This window comes from Balaenoptera physalus, assembly GCF_965194825.1.
Source record: "Balaenoptera physalus genome assembly, chromosome: 14".
In the NCBI taxonomy this organism is placed as follows: domain Eukaryota; kingdom Metazoa; phylum Chordata; class Mammalia; order Artiodactyla; family Balaenopteridae; genus Balaenoptera; species Balaenoptera physalus.
Genome location: NC_138893.1, coordinates 34985078 through 35009005, shown reverse-complemented (window position 1 = coordinate 35009005; position 23928 = coordinate 34985078). Strand labels below are relative to the sequence as shown.

General features: G+C 45.9%; 1 protein-coding gene across 1 annotated transcript; it reads right to left on the bottom strand.

Moving 5' to 3' along the window:
• Positions 1-1925: 1925 nt before the first annotated feature.
• PRLHR (prolactin releasing hormone receptor) lies at positions 1926-23671 on the bottom strand. The gene is made up of 2 exons (XM_082424792.1): positions 22683-23671; positions 1926-8233 (listed from the first exon to the last, which is right to left on the bottom strand). The coding sequence occupies exons 1-2, from the start codon at positions 22848-22850 to the stop codon at positions 7115-7117; spliced, it is 1287 nt and encodes a 428-aa protein (XP_082280918.1). The 5' UTR covers positions 22851-23671; the 3' UTR covers positions 1926-7114.
• Between the last annotated feature and the right edge of the window lie 257 nt (positions 23672-23928).

The following is a 23928-nucleotide window of genomic DNA, read 5'->3' as shown; positions in this document are numbered from 1 at the left end:
CCCCTGCGGGGCTGCCTTCGCCCTGACAGAGTCCTCATTTCTTGCTAGAAGTTGCACGCAGAAAATAATCAAAGGAGACAGTACCTCACACGCTCAAGGCACCTGAGAAGCACCCTCCCCGATCTCGGCCGATTGACGATGAATTTCAGTTCAACAACAGAGGGATGTGTTTCCTAGCAAGATTTTTTTCTTTTTAACACGTCTACCAGAGCAACACTTTTCTTTAACTGATTCCCAAACACCGTTTTTTAAAATATATGGTTCCACACCAAGAGGCTCTAATACAGTAGGTCTCAAGTAGGGACCGGGCCCCTGTGTTTTCTTTTCTTTTTTTTTTTTTTTTATATTCTAAATATCTGCTTCATTCTTCTTTTTTTTTTTTTTTTAAACATCTTTATTGAAGTATAATTGCCCTACAATGGTGTGTTAGCTTCTGCTTTACAACAAAGTGAATCAGTTATACAGATACAATATGTTCCCATATCTCTTCCCTCTTGCATCTCCCTCCCTCCCACCCTCCCCATCCCACCCCTCTAGGTGATCACAAAGCACCGAGCTGATCTCCCTGTGCTATGCGGCTGCTTCCCACTAGCTATCTATTTTACATTTGGTAGTGTATATATGTCCATGACACTCTCTTACCCTGTCACATCTCACCCCACCCCCTCCCCATATCCTCAAGTCCATTCTCTAGTAGGTCTGTGTCTTTATTCCCGTCTTGCCACTAGGTTCTTCATGGCTTTTTTTTTTTTTTTCCTTAGATTCTGTATATATGTGTTAGCATACTGTATTTGTTTTTCTCTTTCTGACTTACTTCACTCTGTATGACAGACTCTAACTCCATCCACCTCATTACAAATACCTCCATTTCATTTCTTTTTATGGCTGAGTAATAGTCCATTGGATATATGTGCCACATTTTCTTTATCCATTCATCTGTCGATGGACATTTAGGTTGCTTCCATGTCCTGGCTATTGTAAATAGAGCTGCAATGAACATTTTGGTACATGACTCTTTTTGAACTATGGTTTTCTCAGGGTATATGCCCAGTAGTGGGATTGCTGGGTCGTATGGTAGTTCTATTTGTAGTTTTTTAAGGAACCTCCATTCTGTCTCCATAGTGGCTGTATCAATTTACATTCCCACCAACAGTGCAAGAGGGTTCCCTTTCCTCCACACCCTCTCCAGCATTTGTTTCTAGATTTTTTATGATGGCCATTCTGATCGGTGTGAGATGATATCTCATTGTAGTTTTGATTTGCATCTCTAATGATTAATGATGTTGAGCATTCTTTCATGTGTCTGTTGGCCATCTGTATATCTTCTTTGGAGAAATGTCTATTTAGGTCTTCTGCCCATTTTTGGATTGGGTTGTTCGTTTTTTTGTTATTGAGCTGCATGAGCTGCTTGTAAATCTTGGAGATTAATCCTTTGTCAGTTGCTTCATTTGCAAATATTTTCTCCCATTCTGAGGGTTGTCTTTTGGTCTTGTTTATGGTTTCCTTTGCTGTGCAAAAGCTTTTAAGTTTCATTAGGTCCCATTTGTTTATTTGTGTTCTTATTTCCATTTCTCTGGGAGCTGGGTCAAAAAGAATCTTGCTGTGATGTATGTCATAGAGTGTTCTGCCTATGTTTTCCTCTAAGAGTTTGATAGTGTCTGGCCTTACACTTAGGTCTTTAATCCATTTTGAGTTTATTTTTGTGCACTCCTCAGGGAGTGTTCTAATTTCATACTTTTACATGTATCTGTCCAATTTTTCCAGCACCACTTATTGAAGAGGCTGTCTTTTCTCCACTGTATATTCTTGCCTCCTTTATCAAAGGAGCCAGCCGTGGCTGGCTGAAGGCAGAGGCAAAGGGAGGGGTGATCCTCCACCAGGCCTTCTAAACCGTTAAGGGCAGCATGGCGTGGCGGGTGAGGGCCTAACTTGGAACCAGGGGATCTGGATTTGAATCCCAGGTCCCCACTGCTCACCTTGGACCAGGTGAGTCACTTCCCTTGCCGCCTTCACAAATGAGGATAACCCCTGCCCTACTCACCTCCAGGTGCTGTGGTGCAGGTCAGATAAAATCATTCTCGGGCTTCCCTGGTGGCGCAGTGGTTAAGAATCCTCCTGCCAATGCAGAGGACACGGGTTCGAGCCCTGGTCCGGGAAGATCCCACGTGCCGTGGAGCAACGAAGCCCATGTGCCACAACTACTGAGCCCGCGCTCTAGAGCCCACAAGCCACAACTACTGAGACCGTGTGCCACAACTACTGAAGCTCGCGCGCCTAGAGCCCATGCTCTGCAACAAGAGAGGCCACTGCAATGAGAAGCCTGCGCACCACAATGAAGAGTAGCCCCCACTCGCCACAACTAGAGAAAGCCCGTGCACAGCAAAGAAGACCCAAGACAGCCAAAAATGAAAAATAAATAAAAATTTAAAAAAATATATATATATAAAGAGGAGACTGTCCTTTGCTTTTTCTGGCTCAGGTTTCCTCGCTATAGCCCCAAACATCAAAATGAAACACATTTGACCTTTCGTTATTAGGGCCCTCTTGAAAGCTCTGCATGAGATTTATCATGTCAGGGGCCCTGTGGAGATTCTGTGCAAACTCCTGTTATCCACCTTTGCCTGGCGCTTGTCTGTGAAATATTAATTGTATGAGCTCCAAGACCCCACAGTGGGCAGGAAATTCAACAAGCAGCTGCCCTTGCCTCATTTGTTGCAGCCTGCCCTCCGCAAGGGGATTAGCCAGGGTGTCTCCCCAACATGATTCACCAGAAAATAGATGCTTGAATCCCACCACCTCCCCTTCACTGGGGTGGAGGGAGCTTCAGATCAGAGGTATTTATAGATGATACGGAAAAATAGAACTAAAAAAAGGCAGAATAGAAACAGTGGGAAATGAAGAGGAATTGACTTGGAAAACAGAGAAGAACAATTCAAAACCTGTTAGAAGTGTACACGTTCAATTTTCAAAATAAGGCTTTCTACTTCCAAAGACTGACTGGGAATGTACAGTCTTTTAACAAATCAAGATTGCAACTTGCATCCATCCAAATAAATATTTTACATTTTCAACATCTGTATACTGTCTTCTCTCACTTTGCAAAAAAAATCCCTGGAAAGGTATTCATAAATCCATTTTTAAGTCTTAGTTTAGATGTACCAGAAAATTCTGTTTACGATGCTATCATGAAGGTTTTGGAATGTAGATGATTAAATTTTGTTTATAGACCCACGTGTTGAATGTTTTTAAATTTCTCAAGTCATAGGTGGAAGTGGGTGATTAAATGCTAACATTTAAATAATGATTCAGATTTATGATGATATAGAAATTAAGCATGAAGTTCTCCACTCTCCCTCTGATGGGCCATCGGATTTAGACACCTGCAGTCTTGGAGAACACAGAGCTTGGTGCCATGTACAGAAATGCTATCACTACTTAGATTGGGGCCAGGGGGTCACAGGCCCGAAATGAACAGTTCATTCTTGGAATTAGCTGGAATTGACAAATTAAGATTGAGTAGCATGTTTTCCTAGGCATGATTTATCCTTGCTTTGATCCTGGCCATCCTGAGGTTGTGTGGTTACACTGTGTGTGTAGCTGGCTTAGTTTATTAATCCCACGGCTGGAGACTGTTCTACTGATTTAATGTTTATTGAGAACCCACAATGTGTGAAACACAGTACAAGCCCCAGCCTGAAGAGCTTCACACAGTGGGTCAGCCACAGATACATCTTATGCACATAACAAAGACATCAGTGCCTGAGGGGAAATCAATCAGGGACTTACCTTGGGGAATAAAGGTGCTCCTAACCTCTCATCTGGGGGGGATGGACCCTGGGTTCACTCCCAGATCTAGCCACACTCTTGCCTGCGTCCCCTTGATGTCAGCTCCGTGCCTTGTATTTGCCAGACTACTAGGTGTTCGGGAATGCAAGCCACAGGACAGAGGTGAACTAGCCTACCTGAGAAAATAAACCTGGAACTTAGCACCCCCAGTAGAAGAGCAGACTGAAGACTGAAAATCCACAAGAACAAAAATTCAGGAACCTTACATCAATTGGTATTGTTACCTTAGCATCTCTCACAGTTGCTATTTCCAGGTAACTGTGGCCAACACATATTGAAACAGCCCCCAGCCGATTTAGTGAGACAAATCTATTGGTTGACTGCCAAAAGTAAGACTTGGTGACAACACTTGCAAAGAGGAGTACAGAACCTCCCATCAGCCTCAGAAAGGGCTAGTGCCAAGTACCAGGCTGGCTCCATTCCCAGCTTTACGACTCCTTGCAGGAAAAGGGCTGGATACTTGGTATTAACTAAAATGAACTACTATATTAAATTAAAAGTTCTACCTCAACCCTCTGTGGATTTCCCTAGGACTCACTTCTGAGAGATTTGTTTGATCAGTTTGCTTTGTAGTCAGACAAGTCCCAAATAGATTTCAGATAGGGTAAGAATTAATTAGTTGCTGTTCAGTTGCCAATTTGCATAATTTGTAAAGATGTCTATATACACAATTCTCCAGCCTCTTTAGGCGCTCCATAAAGTCCACATAAATGTTAAAAAAAATTTTTTTTTTTAACTTAAGTTATAGGCATGATAGAAACTGCTGGGAGCTTTTCTAGTAATTAATGGGGATGCTTTCTTCTCACGGTTGACTTAAATCAAACTATCAGGGAACATTTCAATTTTTTTAACATGCCAGCAACCAGGATTTGGAATAATTCATGGTGTATAACTTTATAACGCCATTGACCTAAAATTGAATGACAATACTTTCAAAAAAAAAAAAACTGATTGGACTCATACAGAGCCTTTCAAGTAGATGTGTAAGGAAACTGTTGAATAGATACCTATATATTCTGATTATAGGATTTACCTCTATGTGCTCCACCAGGTATTGTCTAAAGGCTAATCGAGTATTCCCAAAGCTTCATTCAGATGTTTCTGAGGTTCATTAGAAAGAGAATAATTCTTAAGGCATTTAACCCTGGATGCATGTTAAAATCATCTGAAGTGCTTTGAAAAATGCTGATGCCCAGTCCCCATCTCAAATCAATTGGACTCTCTGGGGATAGGTAGGACCTAGGCACTGATGGTTTTTGAAAGCTCCCCAGGTAATTCTAGGAGCAGCCAGGGCTGAGAACCAGTGACTTAAACCCTCCAGTGAAGAGACCACAATTAATCAGACTCCTCCCCCAACTACTTCCACCCCTTCCCCCAGTCCCTCCCGTCTCCACACATACCCATCCAAAGAATGATCTGAGGAAACAGGAAATGTCTAGCCTTGAATCTCCCAAACAGTAGAGCTGCTGGAAGCACAGGAACCAGTCCCTGGGATGCTGGGAGATGAGCTCATTTGGGGCGGGGGAGTGATATCAATAATGTGCGTGGGCCACATTATTAGAGCACAGGCTCTTTGTTCTCTAAATCCACAGACAAAGCTGAAAGTTAGTTTTAGCGCCATTGCCAGAGGTAATGGCATCTCCCAAGTTCACCTGCCTTTTCCTTTCTCCAGCCTTTTCCTGCCCTTCCCCATGCTGTGAAAAGTCTAGTCATATAAGTACTAAAGACTCATATTGCTAACTAGCCCAGCGATGAATGGAACCACTCTTCCATTGTGGTTACTGACATCAGAGTAATAGGATATAATCCTTGTCATCCCCAAATCACGCCCTCTTTCCCTTCCTTTCAGGGCACACTTTAATGAGTGAATGAGCTCATTGAGAGTAAGAGAAGGGGAGAGGTGGGAAAACACTGGTTCTGCTGTTTAGTGCTGGAGTAGTCCTGGAATCTTCCAGTTGGTAACTGAATAGCTGCAGACACCAGTCCATGGTTTATATGCCACAAGGGCTAATCTGACAGCTGCATATCATGTATCATTTCCCAAGACCCCTGCCTTCACTGCCACTGTCATTATTCCAACATCAATGTGGAAACCCTTGTCCCAAGGCTCTTCTCCTCATTTAAAGAGCTCTTGGGATGTTAAGGTAAGGATTAGCAGCCTGGTATCATGGCCCAATAGTCTTCACCTCTTCCCTTCACCCTGAAAGGAATTCAGTGTTTGATCTGTGCATCCTGTAGGTGGAAGTTTATTTTTCTGTTCTGGATTTAAATAAGCTTCTCCCAGTCCTTATATTCTGAGTTGATCGTGTTCCAAGTGTGTCACCACAGAGCAGGTGCTGAGCAGTCAGTTGACAGCTGTTGATCTGTTGCGAGATCGTGAAAGAGCATGCTATGGCACACAGCTTACACTGAGTATCCAGAAAACCAAATATTTGAGTGCCTGCCTTGTGGCAAACACTGGGTGTGTATATACAAACATGCACACGGATAGGATGTCTGTCCTATGCAGTTATATATCCCCTTAAACGATTTGAACCTTTTCCTCTTTATCCCTATTTATCTATATCTTCATCAACTAATTCATCTCATCATTTTCAAATAGAAATTGGGGGATAAGGAGGAAGGAAAACAGTAGCAAAACCTCTTGAAAGGTGGTTTGTGTTTTTGTACTATAAATTCAAGTGGATTTAAAATTAAAACCCCTTTGGCATATAAAGGTCTTATTCAGGAAATGCTGAAATTCTAGATGTAGATTTTTAGTACATATTTCTCTGGAATCCCAGAAATTAATGGGTTCAAATTGACTAAGCAATTGTATCTCGGCTGCGCCCCTTTTAAAAGGCAACCTGAAAAGCTTTACCAACCCCAACACAGTCATTTTAAACACCCTGCTCATTGTTCCTTCATCTCCCCATTGAGCAAGCAGAAGAGAAAGCAAGGAAGACAGCTACGGTTCTGAAATACTGTTCTGAACCAGGAGAAAGAGCTTTGTTTGGCCTTCAAGGGCAAACGCAGGAAATAACAAATCCTCTTTTCCTCTCCCTGGCCTCCTCCAAGCAAAGCACAAAACTCTCAACAAAGCCCACCTGGCATTTTACAAAGACACAGGACAAGGAAAGACAGCTGGACGAGAAGGTTGGGCTGGAAGCTTTGCCCCTTCTTGGCTTAGCATTAGCTTAGCTCTGGAAGAAGCTCTCCAGTCCGGCCTCGGGTGGGCATCCTCGGAGACAAGCGGACATGGAGCTCCCCCAGGCCTGGCTTAGCGGCATCAGATGACCACGCTGACTGTCATGCTCTGGCCGCGCGGCGCGATCTTGCGGGGCCAGGTGAGCAACAGCTTGCGTAGCTCCTCGCGGAAGCTGTCGTGCAGCCAGGCGTAGATGAAGGGGTTGTAGCAGGCCGAGCTCATGGCGAGCCAGTGGCACAGCAGCTGCACTAACCCGAAGGCATAGGGGTCTATGGCGCGCGGGTCGAGATCCCGCAGCAGGTTGAAGACGTGCAGGGGCAGCCAGCAGACGGCGAACACCACCACCACCACCACCAGCAGGCAGAAGGTGCGGCGGCGGCGCGCGCGATCCCAGTCCGCTTGGCTCGGGGTCACGCAGCCCGGCACCACGCGGTTGCGGAGCTTCACCGACACCCGGACGTAAGACAAGAGGATGACCAGCAGGGGGAGCAGGTAGGTGACGAGCAGCAGCCCCCAAGCGTAGAGCTGGCGTTGGCGCTCCTGGTACCCCCAGAACTCCTCGCAGAGGCGCACGCGGTGTGGCTTGAGCTCGACGTGGTAGGTGTGCACGGCGGCCGGCAGCGCCAGCACCGCGGACAGCGCCCAGATGGCCAGCACCGCGTAGGCGCTGAGGCGCAGCGAGATGCGCCGGCGCAGAGGGTGCACCAGCACGACGTAGCGGTCCACCGCGATGGTGGTGAGCGTGAACACAGACACATAGACGGTGACGGGCTGCAGGAAGAAGACCAGGTGGCACAGGCCGCCGCCGAACACCCAGCCGCGTGGCTCGAAAGCGTAGGCCAGCGTGAGCGGCACGCAGGCGGTGCACATGAGCACGTCCGACAAGGCCAGGTTGCCGATCAGGAAGTTGGTCACGTTGTGCAGCCGACGCACCCGTGCGATCACCAGCACCAGCAGGCAGTTGCCCACCAGCCCCACGACCACCACGATGCTGTAGAGCAGCACAATCAGCCCCTTCAGCTGATGCACCAGCTGCAGGCTCTGGAATGGCGTGATGGCCTGAGTGCCCGGACCAGCCACCGACCCATTGCCCACCAAGGCTTCGGAGCTCTGGTTGGCCGGCGTTGAAGCCGCCGGCAGCAGCCCAGAAAATAAGTCAGGGGCCCCGGGACCCTGAGTCGGCAATGAGGCCATGGCCACCTGTCCAAAGAGAATCAAAGACCGTCACTTCCCATTCTCTCTCCGCCCCCTCCTACACCAGCTGCGCCCCGCAACACACACACACACTTCAGTGACCCAAATATTCCTCTGGAATAACTGGCCACAATAAATAACAACAAAATTGTAAGTGCCGTCACCCCTACCTCTGTAAAATTAAATCTATGAGTTAGATGTGCACAGGTTATTTAAATGCCTTCTACTCTATTTAGAGCCCTCGCTGTCCCCACAGGCCAGATCCAGGAGCACAGTCCTACCTGGTGACTGGGGCTTGGCGGATGGAAAAGCGCTCCGGGGAACGAGGGGGAGAATTCTGGCTGTCCCTAGAGGTCCTCCACCCAAGACGGCCGTGCAGGCTTCTCCGCTTCTCCGCGGAGCTGAAGAGATTCAAGCGTTCCCAGTGGGCTCGCGGCGCCTCCCCTCCGCCCCGCCCCCCACTCCATCGTGCCCTTGTACGGAAAATAGGGGCGGAGCACGCACCTCCCGACTCGGTGCTTAAGAGAACTAGAGGGGTGGATAGTGTGGGGAGAATAGAAACAGAAGAGGAAGGAGCGGCCGGAAACCTGGGCCGGAGGGGCGAGGGAGACCCTCTGCTGCGGGAGCTTGCCGCGCCCTGGGAGAGTCCCGCTCTGGAGGAGAGCGCAGTGGACTAGGGAGAGGAGGGGCGTGAAGCCCCGGGCTCTCGGCAGGACCTGGTGCTGTTTGAACAAGGAAGGCGCAGGGGAGGAAGTGGGTGGGAGTTGAGATCCACGACGGGATGCAGGGGAAAGATGAGGGACTCGCCCTCAAGCGCTGGATCCTGCGTGGAGTCCTGGCTTGCGCTAACAGAGTCGCACAGGGGGTTCTGTCAGGGATCTGAATCTTAGAGCTTGGAGCTCGCCGCAGGCCTTCGGGCGCCCGCGCTCCCCTGGACCCACTGAGCCCTCCCTCCGCCTAGGCTGGCAACGCGATTCGAGAGTCGCGGGTCCGACCAAACCCAAGAAAGTGTTCAGCACCACGGACAGCTCCCACGGCCCGGGCTGCGCCGCGCGTGAGTGCCTGCCAGCGGACGATTAGGGAGTGCAGCCCCTCTCTGTGTTCTATGCATTTGGAGAAGGAACCTGGTCCCTGGCCTGGTTCAAAGAGCTGCCTCGCCGCCTGCTTCCTGGGTCGGAGCTGCAGACTTCAAGAGCTGTAGGGCGGAGTGGAGGAAGATGGGCCGGGGTCTCTGGGGGTCGGAGGGTGGTGCCTTGTGCTCCTGCTACGGGTCACCGCACATAGTGCCAAGGACGACGCTGTCTTTTATCTCCCTGGGTCAGAAAAATGCAGCCTTCGTGCCATTTACCTTAGACAGGCACACTTCAATACCTGCTCCCCCCTACTCTGTTACTCCCTTTTTCTCTCCCTCTTTCTCGGCTACCAAGCTCTAATCCGTATCTGCCTGACAATACCAGTAAGGAATGTCAGTTCTGAGACCCTACCCTCTCCTTCCTTAAATAAACACCCTTAGGGCGCCTCACCACATACATACACACACACACACACACACATAGATAATGCAGGATTTCTACCAGGATAACAAACATTTGAGAAACTTAAAAGTTACATACAATCTTTAGTAGTATTAAGCCATCATTGAAATGTAAATTTAACCTGGACCACGTTGGGGAAGGCAGGAAGGAGACTTTGTAGCCTCCCTCCTTTGAAGCTATCTCCTCCCTTCACATTTTCTTTCCTTTTCCCAGAGGCTGGGGCTTCATTGTGCCCTCTCTCATAAGCCCTTGTACTTTGTCTTCTGGCTGCAGATATTCCAGTTAGGCTGGAAAGAAGTAAAATGATTCTACTCTCCAAATTTAAGTGATTCACTCATACAGGGAGAAAAGTCAACATTGGAACAAAAGCAATCCAATTTTATGCACCTGTATTTATTCTAAACCCACGTGTTCTGGGTTATAATCACTTTAGCTAAAGCAAGTATGATATTAAAAAAAAAACACCTCAAAATAAAATACAATCTGTGCCTGCCTAATCCCTTACCCAGTGATTTTTCTCATCATGTTCACCAACAGGGTTATATGTACCCAAGAGCAGAGGCACTCTTTTGCTTCAAAATATCTTTAACAGTGGCGCAGTGGTTAAGAATCCGCCTGCCAATGCACGGGACACGGGTTCTTGCCCTGGGCCGGGAAGATCCCACATGCCGCGGAGCAACTAAGCTCGTGCGCCACAACTACTGAGCCTGCGCTCTAGAGCCCAGGAGCCACAGCTACCAAGCCGGCGAGCTGCAACTACTGAAGCCCACGCGCCTAGAGCCCATGCTCCGCAACAAGAGAGGCCACTGCAATGAGAAGCCTGCGCAGTGCAACGAAGAGTAGCCACCCCTCGCTGCAACTAGAGAAAGCCCGTGCGCAGCAACAAAGACCCAACGCAGCCAAAAATAAAATAAATAAATTTTGTTTAAAAAAGAATTCTTTAAAAAAATATCTTTAGCACAGGAAATTGTGGTAACATAGTTGAAAAGGATTTGGGATGCAGTTAGGCCTATAACTAGAGCCATCACTCTAGTCAATATCATTGACTATATAATACTAAAAATAGTAACAAGACAAACTTATCAACAACTAGAGGCCATGTAAATGTCAGTATTTGAAAGTTCAATATTGGGGGTACCCTCCAGAGAAGAAAGTTGATCATTTGTCAAGCTCCTGATAAAATCTGGTAAGGGTTTCAATGTTGTGAGCTTTTGCAAGATGGAAAGAAAGTGAACATCTCAGAATAGAATAGCCTATTTTAGATTTCTATTCTCTCTGGTCCTCACTGGAGTTAAGGCTAGTGTCCCTCTCAGCTAGGACATCACAATTAAACCATACTAATGTTCAGACTTTCCTGTACTAATAGTGCTCCAGAAACCTGAGAGATCATGAATAAACAAAAAACTTTTAGGACAAATGAAGGAAAGACAGTACTTCACATAGTAAATAGCAAACTACAGGATTGTATTATCTCCTCTACCCCCAAAGTCTTCAACAGCCCATCAAACAAAGACCAGAGGCTTTAGCATGGCATTTCCAATCACATGCCCCCCTATTCTGATCCTCCTCCTTTTTTTTTGGTCTGTCTTCCCACCTCTGTCTCAATCCCTATATTCAGGCCACACTAGACTGTTGGACACAGACATGTCCTCACCATCCAACATCTCTCTTGGGGTTTAGTCCCTTTCTCTAGAATACTGGTTGCTTCATCCCCACGCAACTTACATTCTTCACATCCTACGGGGCCCAACTCAAAGATTACCCTGTCTTCAAAGCCTTTTCCCTTTCATGATATTTCTGTCCTTTATTACATTCTACCTTTGAAATTCTGAAAGTGTTTCCTCCGGAGCCTCCACCAACCATGATGTAAACTCTTTACAGGCAAGGGCCAATGTCTTGAAGCATTTTTGTAACTACAACATGCCTGAACCCAGCAGATACCAAATAAATGTCCCTTTTGATTGAATGGATAAAAATAGCCCCCATTTATTGAGGGCATTTTACATGCCAGGCACTGTGCTAAGTACTTCACACACATTATCCCATTTGATCCCCTCAAAACTATTGTGTTGTTTTTGGCTGTGCCACAGGGCTTGTGGGATCTTAGCTCCCCAACCAGGGATTGAACCCAGGCCCTCGGCAGGCAAAGTGTGGAGTCCTAACCACTGGACTGCCAGGAAATTCCCCTCAAAACTATTATTATGTTTATTTTACAAATGAGGAAAGTGGTACTTCAAGGCTAAGTAACTAACCATAATGGCACAACTAATAAGCAGTGGGGCTGGAATCTCAACTTAGATTTGCCTGATTCTGCAAGCAAACACTCCACTACTGTACTTTACTGCCTCTGAATCCATGACAGATGCACTGAAAAATACAAGTAGGTTCTGATGGGGTTGAATAAATATAGGGAACCCCTCCCCCACAGTGGTTTATTACAGGAAGCTCTAACAAATTTGGTTACAACTCTACCTTTATTGTATTTAAGCTAAACAGATCTTTAGGAACTTCCCTGGTGGTGCAGTGATTAAGAATCCGCCTGCCAATGCAGGGGACATGGGTTCGAGCCCTGGTATGGGAAGATCCCACATGCAGGGGACATGGGTTCAAGCCCTGGTCCGGGAAGATCCCACATGCCGCAGAGCAACTAAGCCCGTGCGCCACAACTACTGAGCCTGCGCTCTAGAGCCCGTGAGCCACAACTACTGAGCCCGAGTGCCACAACTACTGAAGCCCACGGGCCTAGAGCCTGTGCTCCGCAACAAGAGAATCCGCTGCAATGAGAAGCCCGTGCACTGAAACGAAGAACAGCCCCTGCTCGCCGTAACTAGAGAAAGCCCGCGCGCAGCAACAAAGACCCAAAGCGGCCAAAAATAAAAATAAATAAAATTTTAAAAATAAATAAATAAACAGATCTTTATGCCTCACCCAAATGTCCCTTGCTTATATCCCATGTAGGAGACAAAACCTTGGGCTGTATGAACTTCAGGAGGTGGTATTATGCTTTATGAGGACAATAGGCAACAGGACATAGAGAACAGAAGACAGAGACAACAGAGGTAAAGACTGCAGTTAGGAGTCTGAGAAAACTGCTTAAGGGCTCTGAAGATTTTATGACAGCTAAGTGCATGCTGATACACGGCAATGAGCCCAAACTTAGGAGAAACCACTAGACGTCATATTTTTAATTACTAGGGAGGAGAGAGCAGTTTTTGAAACTTAAGTCCAGGCAATGACAGAATAGATGCTCCCCCAGACATGAGTTTTGTCTTCTAAGCCTGCCCTGTGTGTGTTGCAAAAGCCAGGCACCCCCTGGCTTCTCAGACTGAGCCAACTCAGTGTGGCAGGCTGGCCACCTACGGGAGAGGAGAGCCAGTGACAGGCAGTGTGAGAACAGACACGGCATCACAAACAAACACGAAGAAAACCCCATATGCTTCCTTTAGACGACTTTGGGAAAATGCTTTATTTCATCTCATACTCCAGACATACTAATTATTGCTTCCAGCTCTGTCACACACACACTACTTGTTTTTTAACTCTTCAATTCAGCTTTGCCCAAACACAGAGTGGAGGCTTCAATGCTATTATTCTGACCAGAAATCATCTTTCTTTGGTTGGACTTTTCTTCTCACCCCATCAAAAATCAAAAGGGAGGGAATTCCCTGGTGGTCCAGTGGTTAAGACTCCACCCTTCCACTGCAGGGGCGCCGGGTTCAATCCCTGGTTGGGGAAATAAGATCCCACATGCACGCTGCGCTGCCAAAAAAAAAAAAAAAAACTCAGAAGGGAGCCCCAAATGGCCTTGTCTTCTCTAACCCAGATCATCTCTGAAGCAGCATGCAGGGTATACATCTTGCATCTGTCTCATTTTAATCTGAGCCCCATTGTGGGTCCCCACTCTTGGGCCTGGATACCTAGGCAACCTCTGGGCTTTCTCTAGTCAACCTTGTGTGAAAGCTCTTGACCATGCTCTTAGCTCTGGAAGGGTGAGAAGGCACAGAAACTTGCTAGAAAGAAAACTTACTATTAGATGATCTCACACACACGTGGAGTTCAGAGGATGGGGTAAGGCAGCCCTTTATTTTTCTCACTCGTCACCTGTCAGGCCATACTTATTTCGGGCAGATTTTGGACGGGTCCCAGGGAATCACTAGATGACAGTGGTGATCCTTGCTGGCAAGGTCTCAGAGTAGAACATCTGCAAGTCAAATACACTTTCCTTTTACAGTGTAGATTCCTGCTAATTACATACTTTTGTAACCAGACTAACAAAGTCGTGTCTTTTCTCTACCTTCACCGATCCAGAAGTTAGGCTATCTCCCCAGGAAAGGAGTGGGTAACCCCCCAGAGTAGCATGAGGAGTTGGGGTGTGGTAGGAAACTTCCCTGCCACCTGAGAAAAGGGAATAATAAAACCTGCTAATTCAACAGCTATTTGTGATTCATCTATATGTGACACGTCCTGGACAAGGTGCATTGAGTGAAAGATGAGTGAGTATGACACACTCCCTGCCCTCAAAGAGCTCACAGTCTGGGGCAGAATTTTCTAGAAACAGAGTCAGCTAGCAGAAGGAACTATGAAAATAATCTCAGGGTGCTGCTACTCTAAAAAACCCAACGTTAAAACTGAAAAGCCCTGTGGCTTAAGTAAGTTAGCAATCTCTGGGAGTCTTGATTTCCAATTCTTTTCAGACATATATTTCATTAGAGCTGTTTCTCTAATTTCTTTTTCCTTTTTTTTTTTTCATAATGGTTTATACATGAATTACCCACTCAGCTAGAAATAAGGAAATAATACCTTGAGTTAGCAGTCAGGGTATTAAGAATAAAGAGGTGCACACAAGCACTCTATATTGATGGGCACATTTGCATCAATCCTGGCTGGTCTATTCCTACACCCATCTCTGGACAAGTTTCTTCAGTATCCAAACACTTAATGAAATAAACACAAAAGATGTTTTCAAACACAAAGCTCCCCACCTCCAACACACATTGAAAAGGTGATCAATATGTTAAAATAAAACATCAAAGTATTCTCTAAGCCAATCTTCTGTCACAGCAAACCAAATGTTAATCTGCTTGCTCTTGGCTGGAGTGGGGCAGGTGCCCTCAATCCTTCCTGTTCTCTTTTAACCTCTTCTAGGCCCAGAATGTAAAGCCTTCCAGTTCCCTCAGGGAAGAGCTGCCTGATGTGGTCTCCCTCTGCCCGGTCTTTTCCCTGCTCCCAGAAGTTCTAAAGCCCCGTACCTAGAGCCTGGAAAGAAAGGAGGACCTTCAGTCTTTGGTTCTAAACTGAATATGCACAACGTTACTAGATGAAAGGAGACTTTTTAAAGGACTCTAGGTTTTAAAGAACTTCACCACTGATAAACCTCGTGCATCAGTTAGAGCTCTTCCTTGCAAACAACAGAACCCACTCTGGCTGGTTTAAGTAGAAGAGAATGGCAGCTCCCCCCTGTAACTGCCGAGAGGACTGCGGGATCAGCCTCAAGACCCAGCTTCCAAAACCATCCTTGATGAAGAAATCTCCACCCCACATGCAAAGTTGCTGCCGCTGCTGTCACCTCCACCAATGCCATTTTGCATCAGGAACTCGATCTTGCAGCCAGCACTGTTCCCCAAAGCCAGGCACCTCTGCAGCCACTGTGTCCCAACAAAATGGGGCCCCCATTTCCTTAGGTGTCCTCAGGTCCCGCATTTCTTTTTTTTTTTTTTTTTAATATTTATTTATTTATTTGGCTGCCCCGGGTCTTAGTTGCAGCATGTGGGATCCTCGTCTCAGCATGCGGGATCTTTTAGTTGAGGCATGCGGGCTCCAGTTCCCCGACCAGGGATTGCTTCCCCTGCATTGGGAGCACAGAGTCTTAGCCACTAGACCATGAGGGAGGTCCAGGTCCCTCATTTCTAAATGAAAGTTTCACTCAGGTGTATCTGAGAGGCAGAGCCTGGATCCCATACCTGAGTTCTAATTGCAAAATATGCTGGGAATTTGGGTTCTGACTTCCACTTTGATGGAAGATAATGAGGAATTTCCCCAAACAAGAGCAGATGACAACCAGCCATGAGTTATATAACAAATGTTCACTCTACCCTATTATCAGTCTTGAACATCAGTTTTAAAGACCAAAAGCTATGAGGAGACCCATATGCTCTCTTAATTTGCTACCCTGCTTCTCCATCATTTTGAATGAAAATGTCAGATAAAGACATGAGAGAATTAAGGATGTAAAAAGTATTATGTATATTTTAGAGCATATTAATTTAGTTTACCCTAACATATGTAATAACTGTGCTCCACTTTATGAGAAAAACTCCCCCCAGAAAACAGCTTCCAAAGATATAAGAAATGTAGCAACACCTTATAGCAGGGTTTCTCAGGCTCGGCACTAGTGACATTTTGGACAGGATAAATCCTGTGTCGTGCGAGGCTGTCCTTTACATTATGAGATGTTTAGCAGCATCCCAGGCCTCTTCCCTCTAGATGCCAGTTGTACACACACCTAGTTGCAACAACCAAAAATGTTTCTAGCATTACCAAATATCCCCTGTGGTGGGGATAGGAGACAAAATCACCCCTGGTTGCGAAGCAGTGCCCTACACCAATACAGCACTTTTAAAATTCCCAAAGTACTCTGGCTTGGGAGTGCTACTAGCCTTCGTAGTTGGCTCTCTTCAGACAGCAAGACCGCAGAGTTGTGTTTCAAAAACACTGAATTTTCTCAGATTGTCCTCTTACTGCTTCTTAAAATAGCAACAGGGCAAATGGAGAAAGATGATGTTTAAGACAAAAAGAAATCCCTACGATAAGCACAAGTTGATTGCCAATAGGAGGACAGAAATGGTCCCAAAGACCAAATAAGGAAAAGCATACAGCTCTCGGGCTTGTGTAACGGCGCTGCCTTCTGAGTTGTCGTAATCCCAGAAGAATCCCAGTTTTGGAAAATATAAGAAATTCATAATAATGCCCATCTCTGAAGAACGTTGAGAAGATCCAATACGTGTGAACAAACTGGCACACAGCTGGCTCACAGTGATGGGGGCTACTTTGGGGGAACCCTTTGTCCTGCCTTATGTCACCACCTCTTGTCAAGAGGTTTCTTGCGTGCAATTCCAACTCTTTCACTTGAATGTTACTTTGGAAGATAGTCTTTGTAATGAGAAGAATTTGCTAGTTTTTAGTCTAAAGGCTTTCCTTCATTTCATCCTTGTTTACCAGGCATGCAAAGCCCAGGGTGAGATATTGCAAGAGGAATCAGAGACCCCAAGAAAAGGACAACATTGTCTAGAATTTTGCAGTCTAGTAAGAGAGAAGTCTACAAAAATCACTATGCTGTATGATCATGATAAATGCTACTACCACCACCTGCTGTGAAAGGGGGACATGAATGCTCACTGGGAAATTTACTAATTGCTTTAGTAAATTAGAACTGTGTTTACCCTTATAGATCATATTTATTTTAATGCACAAGCGTCTTCAAAGTGTTCACAACATTTGTTACTCAACCATATCAACATTGCACAGGTTGCTTAAACCTGTCCCCTTTCCTATGTTTATGTCAAACATACACAACAACTTAGGGCCCATTATGAATGTTAAGTGTTCAGGTGGCAGGAAATGAACAAGAAGTGAGTGTTCACTATGTCTTTCTAATTATCAAAATGTTCTTCAGGCTGAAGCTTTGTGTCAGGAATCCATCCCCCTTCTTTCCCCAGCCACCGCTCAGCATCATTTCTTCCCAGGGTAGGTGCTCCCAGTAAACCCTGCATCCCTAGCAGGCCCTGGTCTGGAGCACCTGGGTGAGGCTGCTGCATGGCACAGCTCCTTCCTCCTCCCTCTGATCGTGTATGTCTTTGAAATGTATGTCTTTAACAATATCCCAAGAGGTCCATGACTGATGCTGCCAGGGCTGCCTATTTTTGATGTGATTATCCAGGGCTGCGGGGAGGTCCAGACTGGCTGAGTTGCTGGACCTGAACTCTCTGAGACATTCTAGGGCAGCTGTAGTACCTGCCCTTGACTTATCTAGGGTCTCTTGCCACAGGCAGTCTCACTGCAACCATCCCTGGACTTCACTGAATTCCTGAAGATCCAGGATACAGTCAGGCCACCTTCTTTAGTGACACTCTGTACAAAAACCCCCTTAAAAGACATAAGGCTTGGCCAACCTGCCCAAGTCAGGATCTCAGCCCATTTTATTTTTCGACTTTTGATTGGACTCTTACCAATAGCCAGATATTAGCAGCATGGATGGCATACCTAATCCGAGTCTATTAGGAGTAGAAAATATATACAAGTGCATAGATAGATAGATAGATAAATGATAGATAGATAGATAGATAGATAGATAGATAGATAGGTAGATAAACATGGAGAGCAAAACAAAACACTTGAAAGCCATTTCTATTACATTCTCTTCCTAAGGCAGGGACAAGACAATTTGCTTTCCCATTTTGATTCCTATCCCATTTCATTATTGACTAGAAATGCCTTTTATGGATGGTAAAAATCATCTCGCATCTGCATTGTGCCATTTAGCGGTGAAGGGCTCTTTGTGGTCACATTTACATGGAAACCATGACCTTATAGAAGCCCCTCATTCGGGTTTCCATTAATATATGTCTCCTGACAAAACACAGTGATGAGCCTAACTGCCGTCCACCTCCGAATTATTACGTACACATATCTAAGTTCATTCTGGTGTTGCTATCTAACGTGACGGCCCCTTCTTGTTTTTTTTTTTAGACAAAGCACAGAACTGCTATGGTCCTCGCAGTGTTTTTCAAGTGCATTGTTCATGTGCGCTCACGCGCGCCCACACACACACAGCTTTTAGGGATGGCAGTCTAGCAGTTAGAATGTCTAGGATGGGTGTGCCTTCCCTGTGTTTTATCTTAGCAAGTGGGTCCTTTTCACCAGGGAAACAGCCCTGGCTTTCATCTGTGAGGACATCATGAGCAGTGTCTCAGCAAAGGGGGAAGAACAGAAATTTATTATTCTCCTCCCAAAGACTACCTTCATCAGAATCAACTCTGGCCCTTATTAAAAATGCAGATTGCGGGAATTCCCTGGTGGTCCAGTGGTTTGGACTCAGCACTTTCACTGCCTTGGGCCGGAGTTTGACCCCTGGTCGGGGAACTAAGATCCCGCAAGCCCGGAGGCAGGGCCAAAAAAAAACAAACAAAAAATGCAGATTGATGGACCAAAAGACAGACCCATTAAATCAGAATTGTTGATGGTGAGACCTGGGAAAAAGAAGCTATCACAAGTACTGCGGGTTCTTCTGATGCACACTCAATTGTAAGAACCACTGCCCTACAATCTGCCATTAGTAATCCTGGCTCCCTACTTCCCCAAACTTGATGAAGCAGCTGCCAAATGCAGCCTGGCTTTCTGCCACAGAAGCCCAACACTGGATTTCAGCCCTCACACTCTCCTTATATGACAGATACTGGAAGGCAATTGTATTGTACTAGCTCGGTGGTTCCTCTATATCACATCTTTTTCAAGTTACTTTTAATGACATAAGTAGCATCTGAACACATTCTCCTGTTTAACAGACATAAAACAGAGAAGCCTAAAATCCCACTCTCTCCCTCAGAGGTTATACGTGTCCTTTCTCTGTGCATTTACATGCATATATCTGAACCCGGAGAAAAGTATTGATGGACATTTAGGTTGTTTGCCACTTTTTGTTATTACAAACCTCACTATAATAAAGATAATAAAGATGTTCCAGATGTTGGTCAAAGAGTACAAACTTCCAGCTATAAGATGAATAAATTCTGGGTGTCTGATGTACAGCATGGTGATTATAGTTAATAATACTGCATTATATACTTGACAGTCGATAAGAGGCTAGATCTTAAATTTGTTCTCACCACAAAAAAGAAAGGGTAATTATGTGACGTGATGGAGGTGTTAGCTAACACTATAGTGGTAATCATTTTGCGATATATATCAACTCAACTAGTTGTGCACCTTAAACTTACACAAGGCTATATATCAGTTATATCTCAATGACGCTGGAAAAAAGATTCCATATACTTATATTTGGGTTGAGAATATGGCACCTTGTCAGTGATGATGTTTTCTAGCTGACCAACATATTCTTATATTGCTCTATATTCATTAGTTATTTTGCAACAACTCGAGATTCAAATTCAGAGAAATTAAAGTAAAATAGAATAAAATAAACATGTTCCCATATGCCATCTTAGAGAGATTTCTCCAAGAGGCCATTCAGCAAAGGGAAATTTATAAGTCACAAGATATGACCCAACTCAAACTTATCAGCACTGCAGGGGACTCTCTTTTGCTTCATGAATTGTAACAGCTTATTAACTACAGCATGAGTTCTTATAATGGCCAGGTGAGGTTGGAAAGGAAATGCAGCATTTTTCATGGATGTTGGGAAAACCCCCAAACACCCCAACCTGGTTTTTCCTGCATGTTCCCCTTCCTACAGCCCATGGCCAACCAGGGCCTCACGATGGCTGCTGGGAAGGACAAATTCTCCTGGGGCGGGGGCGTGGTTGGGGGAACATTGGCTCAGCCGGCAGGAGCTGTGTAAAGTGCACGCATTGGCCTAAGTAAGGTACTGCTTTCCACTTGGTTCTGGGCTCAGCAGAGGGACCTCTATTTTAATATGTTGTTGAAATGAGGCACCCGTGGGGTACATCACTGAAGCTCATAACCCTGTGATGAATAACATGTCTGAGGCCAAAATCTCAGCCAGTGGACCCCTGGACCGGGTGGAGTCCTGGTGGAGGGACCATCGCCAGCCAGGATTTTGTAGGACTGAGCTGGGATGAGGAGGAGCAGACAGCTTGAAGAGATACAAGAGGAAAGCCTTATGTTCCTAGACCCATGAATCAGGACACTGGGTGCAAATTCCCGCACTGAAAATAACTACCGGAGTCACCCAGAGCAAGCCCCACCCAACTCGGGATCTCCGTGTCCTCATCAGTAAAGCAGGTTGGGGAAGGAGAACTAGACAATCCCAAAGGTCTCCACAAGCTCTGATAGTCCAGGAGCCCAAGTCTGTGGTCCTGAGAGAGTCATGTCAACTATCTACACACCTGGATGCCACCACTCACTTGTCTGCACACACCTGGATGACATTATCTGTCCACACATCTGGATGACACCACTTGTCCCTGGTTCCTCCTTAATGAAAGATGGTCTACCTTCTAGCCAATGCACCTGGACATCCTTTTACAGCTTCACTTTAGTTTTCCTCTCCACACACCGTTCTTCTTACAAATCTAGGAAATAACCTTAGGCCCTTGGAGTCGAACTTCCCTGAGGGAAGATTCTCTGAAGAAAATAATTTAGTCCATGTGTACCCCTCACAACATTTCAGCTCTCAAGACGTAAGCAGCATGAGGAAAGTCAACCTGTGTAATTGCTGCAGGCTTCAGAGTTTAGGAAGTTGCGTTTTGTTTGATTCTCATGATTCACCAGATCCAATCAAAAGAATTACGTATTCATTCTCACTCTTCATACGTTTTCTGGTCGTATGAAGGCTCTGCCGGTTACGATCATGCTTTTGCATGCAAGAGTTTTTAACAATCGTAATAGTCTGTGTACTGTTCTCCCAGCTACTTCCCTTTCATATCACAAATTTCAAAAACACACTTAAGGGATATGCTGGGCTTTTTTCCCTTAAATCAAACCCACAAAATTAAACATAGTTGGAGAGGTCCCTGAGATATTTCTTATGCAAGTCTCCTCATTACCAAAAAACAGAAAACGCACAGGACACAAGGCAATAAGGTGTTTTCCTAGAAACTGTCCTGCCATAAATCAAATGCTCAAGCAGCTGACAATCCTGGGAAAATACTAGGACTTGAGACCTTCTTGCTTTCATTTCTGTTTTATTTTTTTCAGTTCTATTTACTGATCTGTCAGACATGGGTTTAACTATTTTGGAGGCTTTGCTACTCAAAGTGTGGTCCATGCACCAGCAGTGGCAGCCTCACTTGCGATTTGTTAGAATTAGAATCTCAGGCCCCACCCCAGACCTCCCAAATCGGAATTGCATTTTAACAAGGTCCCAGGTGATCGGTGTGCACGTTTCAATTTGAGAAGCGCTGTGCTAGAAGCTTCTCCATCTTGCCTTCAGTTGGGTTCTCAGAATCATATCCCTCATTCTGCATCTGAGCAGATACACCAGTACCATTTAGGAAAACCCCTCTATGTAGCTCAGGCCAATAATCAGGCCCTGAAAAGACCGGAACTGTTTAGAGTTTCCCCTGACTTTGTCCTGGTCTTTTGAACGGAAATGTCTCACCCCGCTGCAGATCCCACACAGCATTTTGTGTCTCACTGCTGAAAGCACCACGTCCCTGGGTCACCGGCTCCCCTCAACCAAGCTCTGGTACCGCAAAATCCATCCAGGGCACCCAGGTGCTTCCCAAGGAGCCCAGGAAAAAAGACAAACATGGAACTCAGGGTAAAAAGGTTTTTTACAGGTGAGGAGACTGAGGCCAGGCTGAAGGACAGGCCAAGGTCGCCCACTCAGTAGCACAGCGAGGCCATGCCCCAGCTCTCTGGAACTCACACTCAGTGCTTTTTCCTCCGGGTGGAGGGAGTTCTCATGACACTAATGACCACCTGAAAGAGGAACCAATTCATCTGGTTTTCCAGAACTTTCTGATCTGTCTCTTCATTCAAAATTGAAAACCACGCTGGCTGTGCAGACACAGTAATAAAAATAGAGAAAATGAGCTGCGCTCAGAGGCCAAGTTTGTTCACTCCCAACTCATCGCCTTTGCCTGGGCTGTGCCCTGCTCCCCCCCGCCGCCCCACCCCATAAGTAAGGGCATCCTCAACCATGTTTATCTTCTAAAATCCTGTTTATTTTATAAAACCAAGAAAAAATGGACCACTTTTCCCCATTTCAAGCCCACACTGACCTCTTCCTCTTCCCAACTCCTGCAGCTCCGGCTGCCCCACCAGTTCTGGGTCCCGCTCTCGCTTGCACGCGCTGCTTTCTCCTTCCCCCGGGTTTCATTTGTTGGGCTGATTGCTCCCGTGAGACCAGCCAGGGCCGATGATTCATCCTTCCGCTCCCCACGGCACATGGTAGGTTCTGGTTAAGTTACATGCAGACGAAGGAGACTGACAACTTCCCAAATCAGCTGAAGCAGCGTGAACATGAGCAGACCGGTAAGACACGATGCTGGTTCCAGCCAGTGGGGATGAGACAAGAAAAAAAGTTCTCCCTGGAGATAGAGTGAGACAGGATCTTGTCTGCTTTATAAATTCGACCTTTGCCTTTTTTCCTTCGATTCCTCGAAGGCAGAGCATTGATTTTACAGGAGAAAGAATGGATTTGTACAATGCCTGTTCACCTTCCTTTTTTTTTTTTCACTGAAAATGGCCTTTGAGCTGAAACAGACACCACTGGGGAGGAGTCCGACCTGGAGCAGAGAGCAGGTGGGCTTTGCTTTCCCTGAGACATTTAAAGAGAAACTAGAGAAAGCCTGCGTGCAGCAACGAAGACCCAATGCAGCCAAAAATAAATAAAATCAATTAATTAATTTTTTTTAAATCCCTCATTTAATTCTTTCATAAATTGAAAGGATAACTGCTCTCATGCTGTACAGTTTGGGGTTAAGAGTGTAGATTATGGGGCTTCCCTGGTGGCACAGTGGTTGAGAATCTGCCTGCCAATGCAGGGGACACGGGTTCGAGCCCTGGTCCGGGAAGATCCCACATGCCACGGAGCAACTGGGCCTGTGAGCCACAATTACTGAGCCTGCGCGTCTGGAGCCTGTGCCCCGCAACAAGAGAGGCCACAATAGTGAGAGGCCCGCGCACCGCGATGAAGAGTGGCCCCCGCTTGCCACAACTAGAGAAAGCCCTCGCACAGAAACGAAGACCCAACACAGCCATAAATAAATAAAATTTTTTTTTTTTTTAAAAACTGGGGCTCAACAAGGAGGCTTCAACAATTAAAAAAAAAAAAAAAAAGAGTGTAGATTATGGAGCCAGACTGCTGAGGTCAAATAGAGGCTCCACTACAGACCAGCTATGTGACTATGGGCTATTACTTAATCTCTAGGTGGCCTCAGTTTTCCTGTCTCTAAAATGGACATAGTAATTTTTGTACCCATCTCAGAAGATTGAATGACGCAAGTGCTTAGAATAGCACCTGGC

Bases quoted from the DNA above. Each gene is read 5' to 3' on its own strand.
- PRLHR (XM_082424792.1), bottom strand. From the start codon at position 22,850: ATGTGCCGTGGGGAGCGGAAGGATGAATCATCGGCCCTGGCTGGTCTC. The intron at 8,234-22,682 runs GTCAGTGTGGGC...CTCTTTGGACAG, and splicing joins GGAGTTGGGAAGAGGAAGAG to GTGGCCATGGCCTCATTGCC.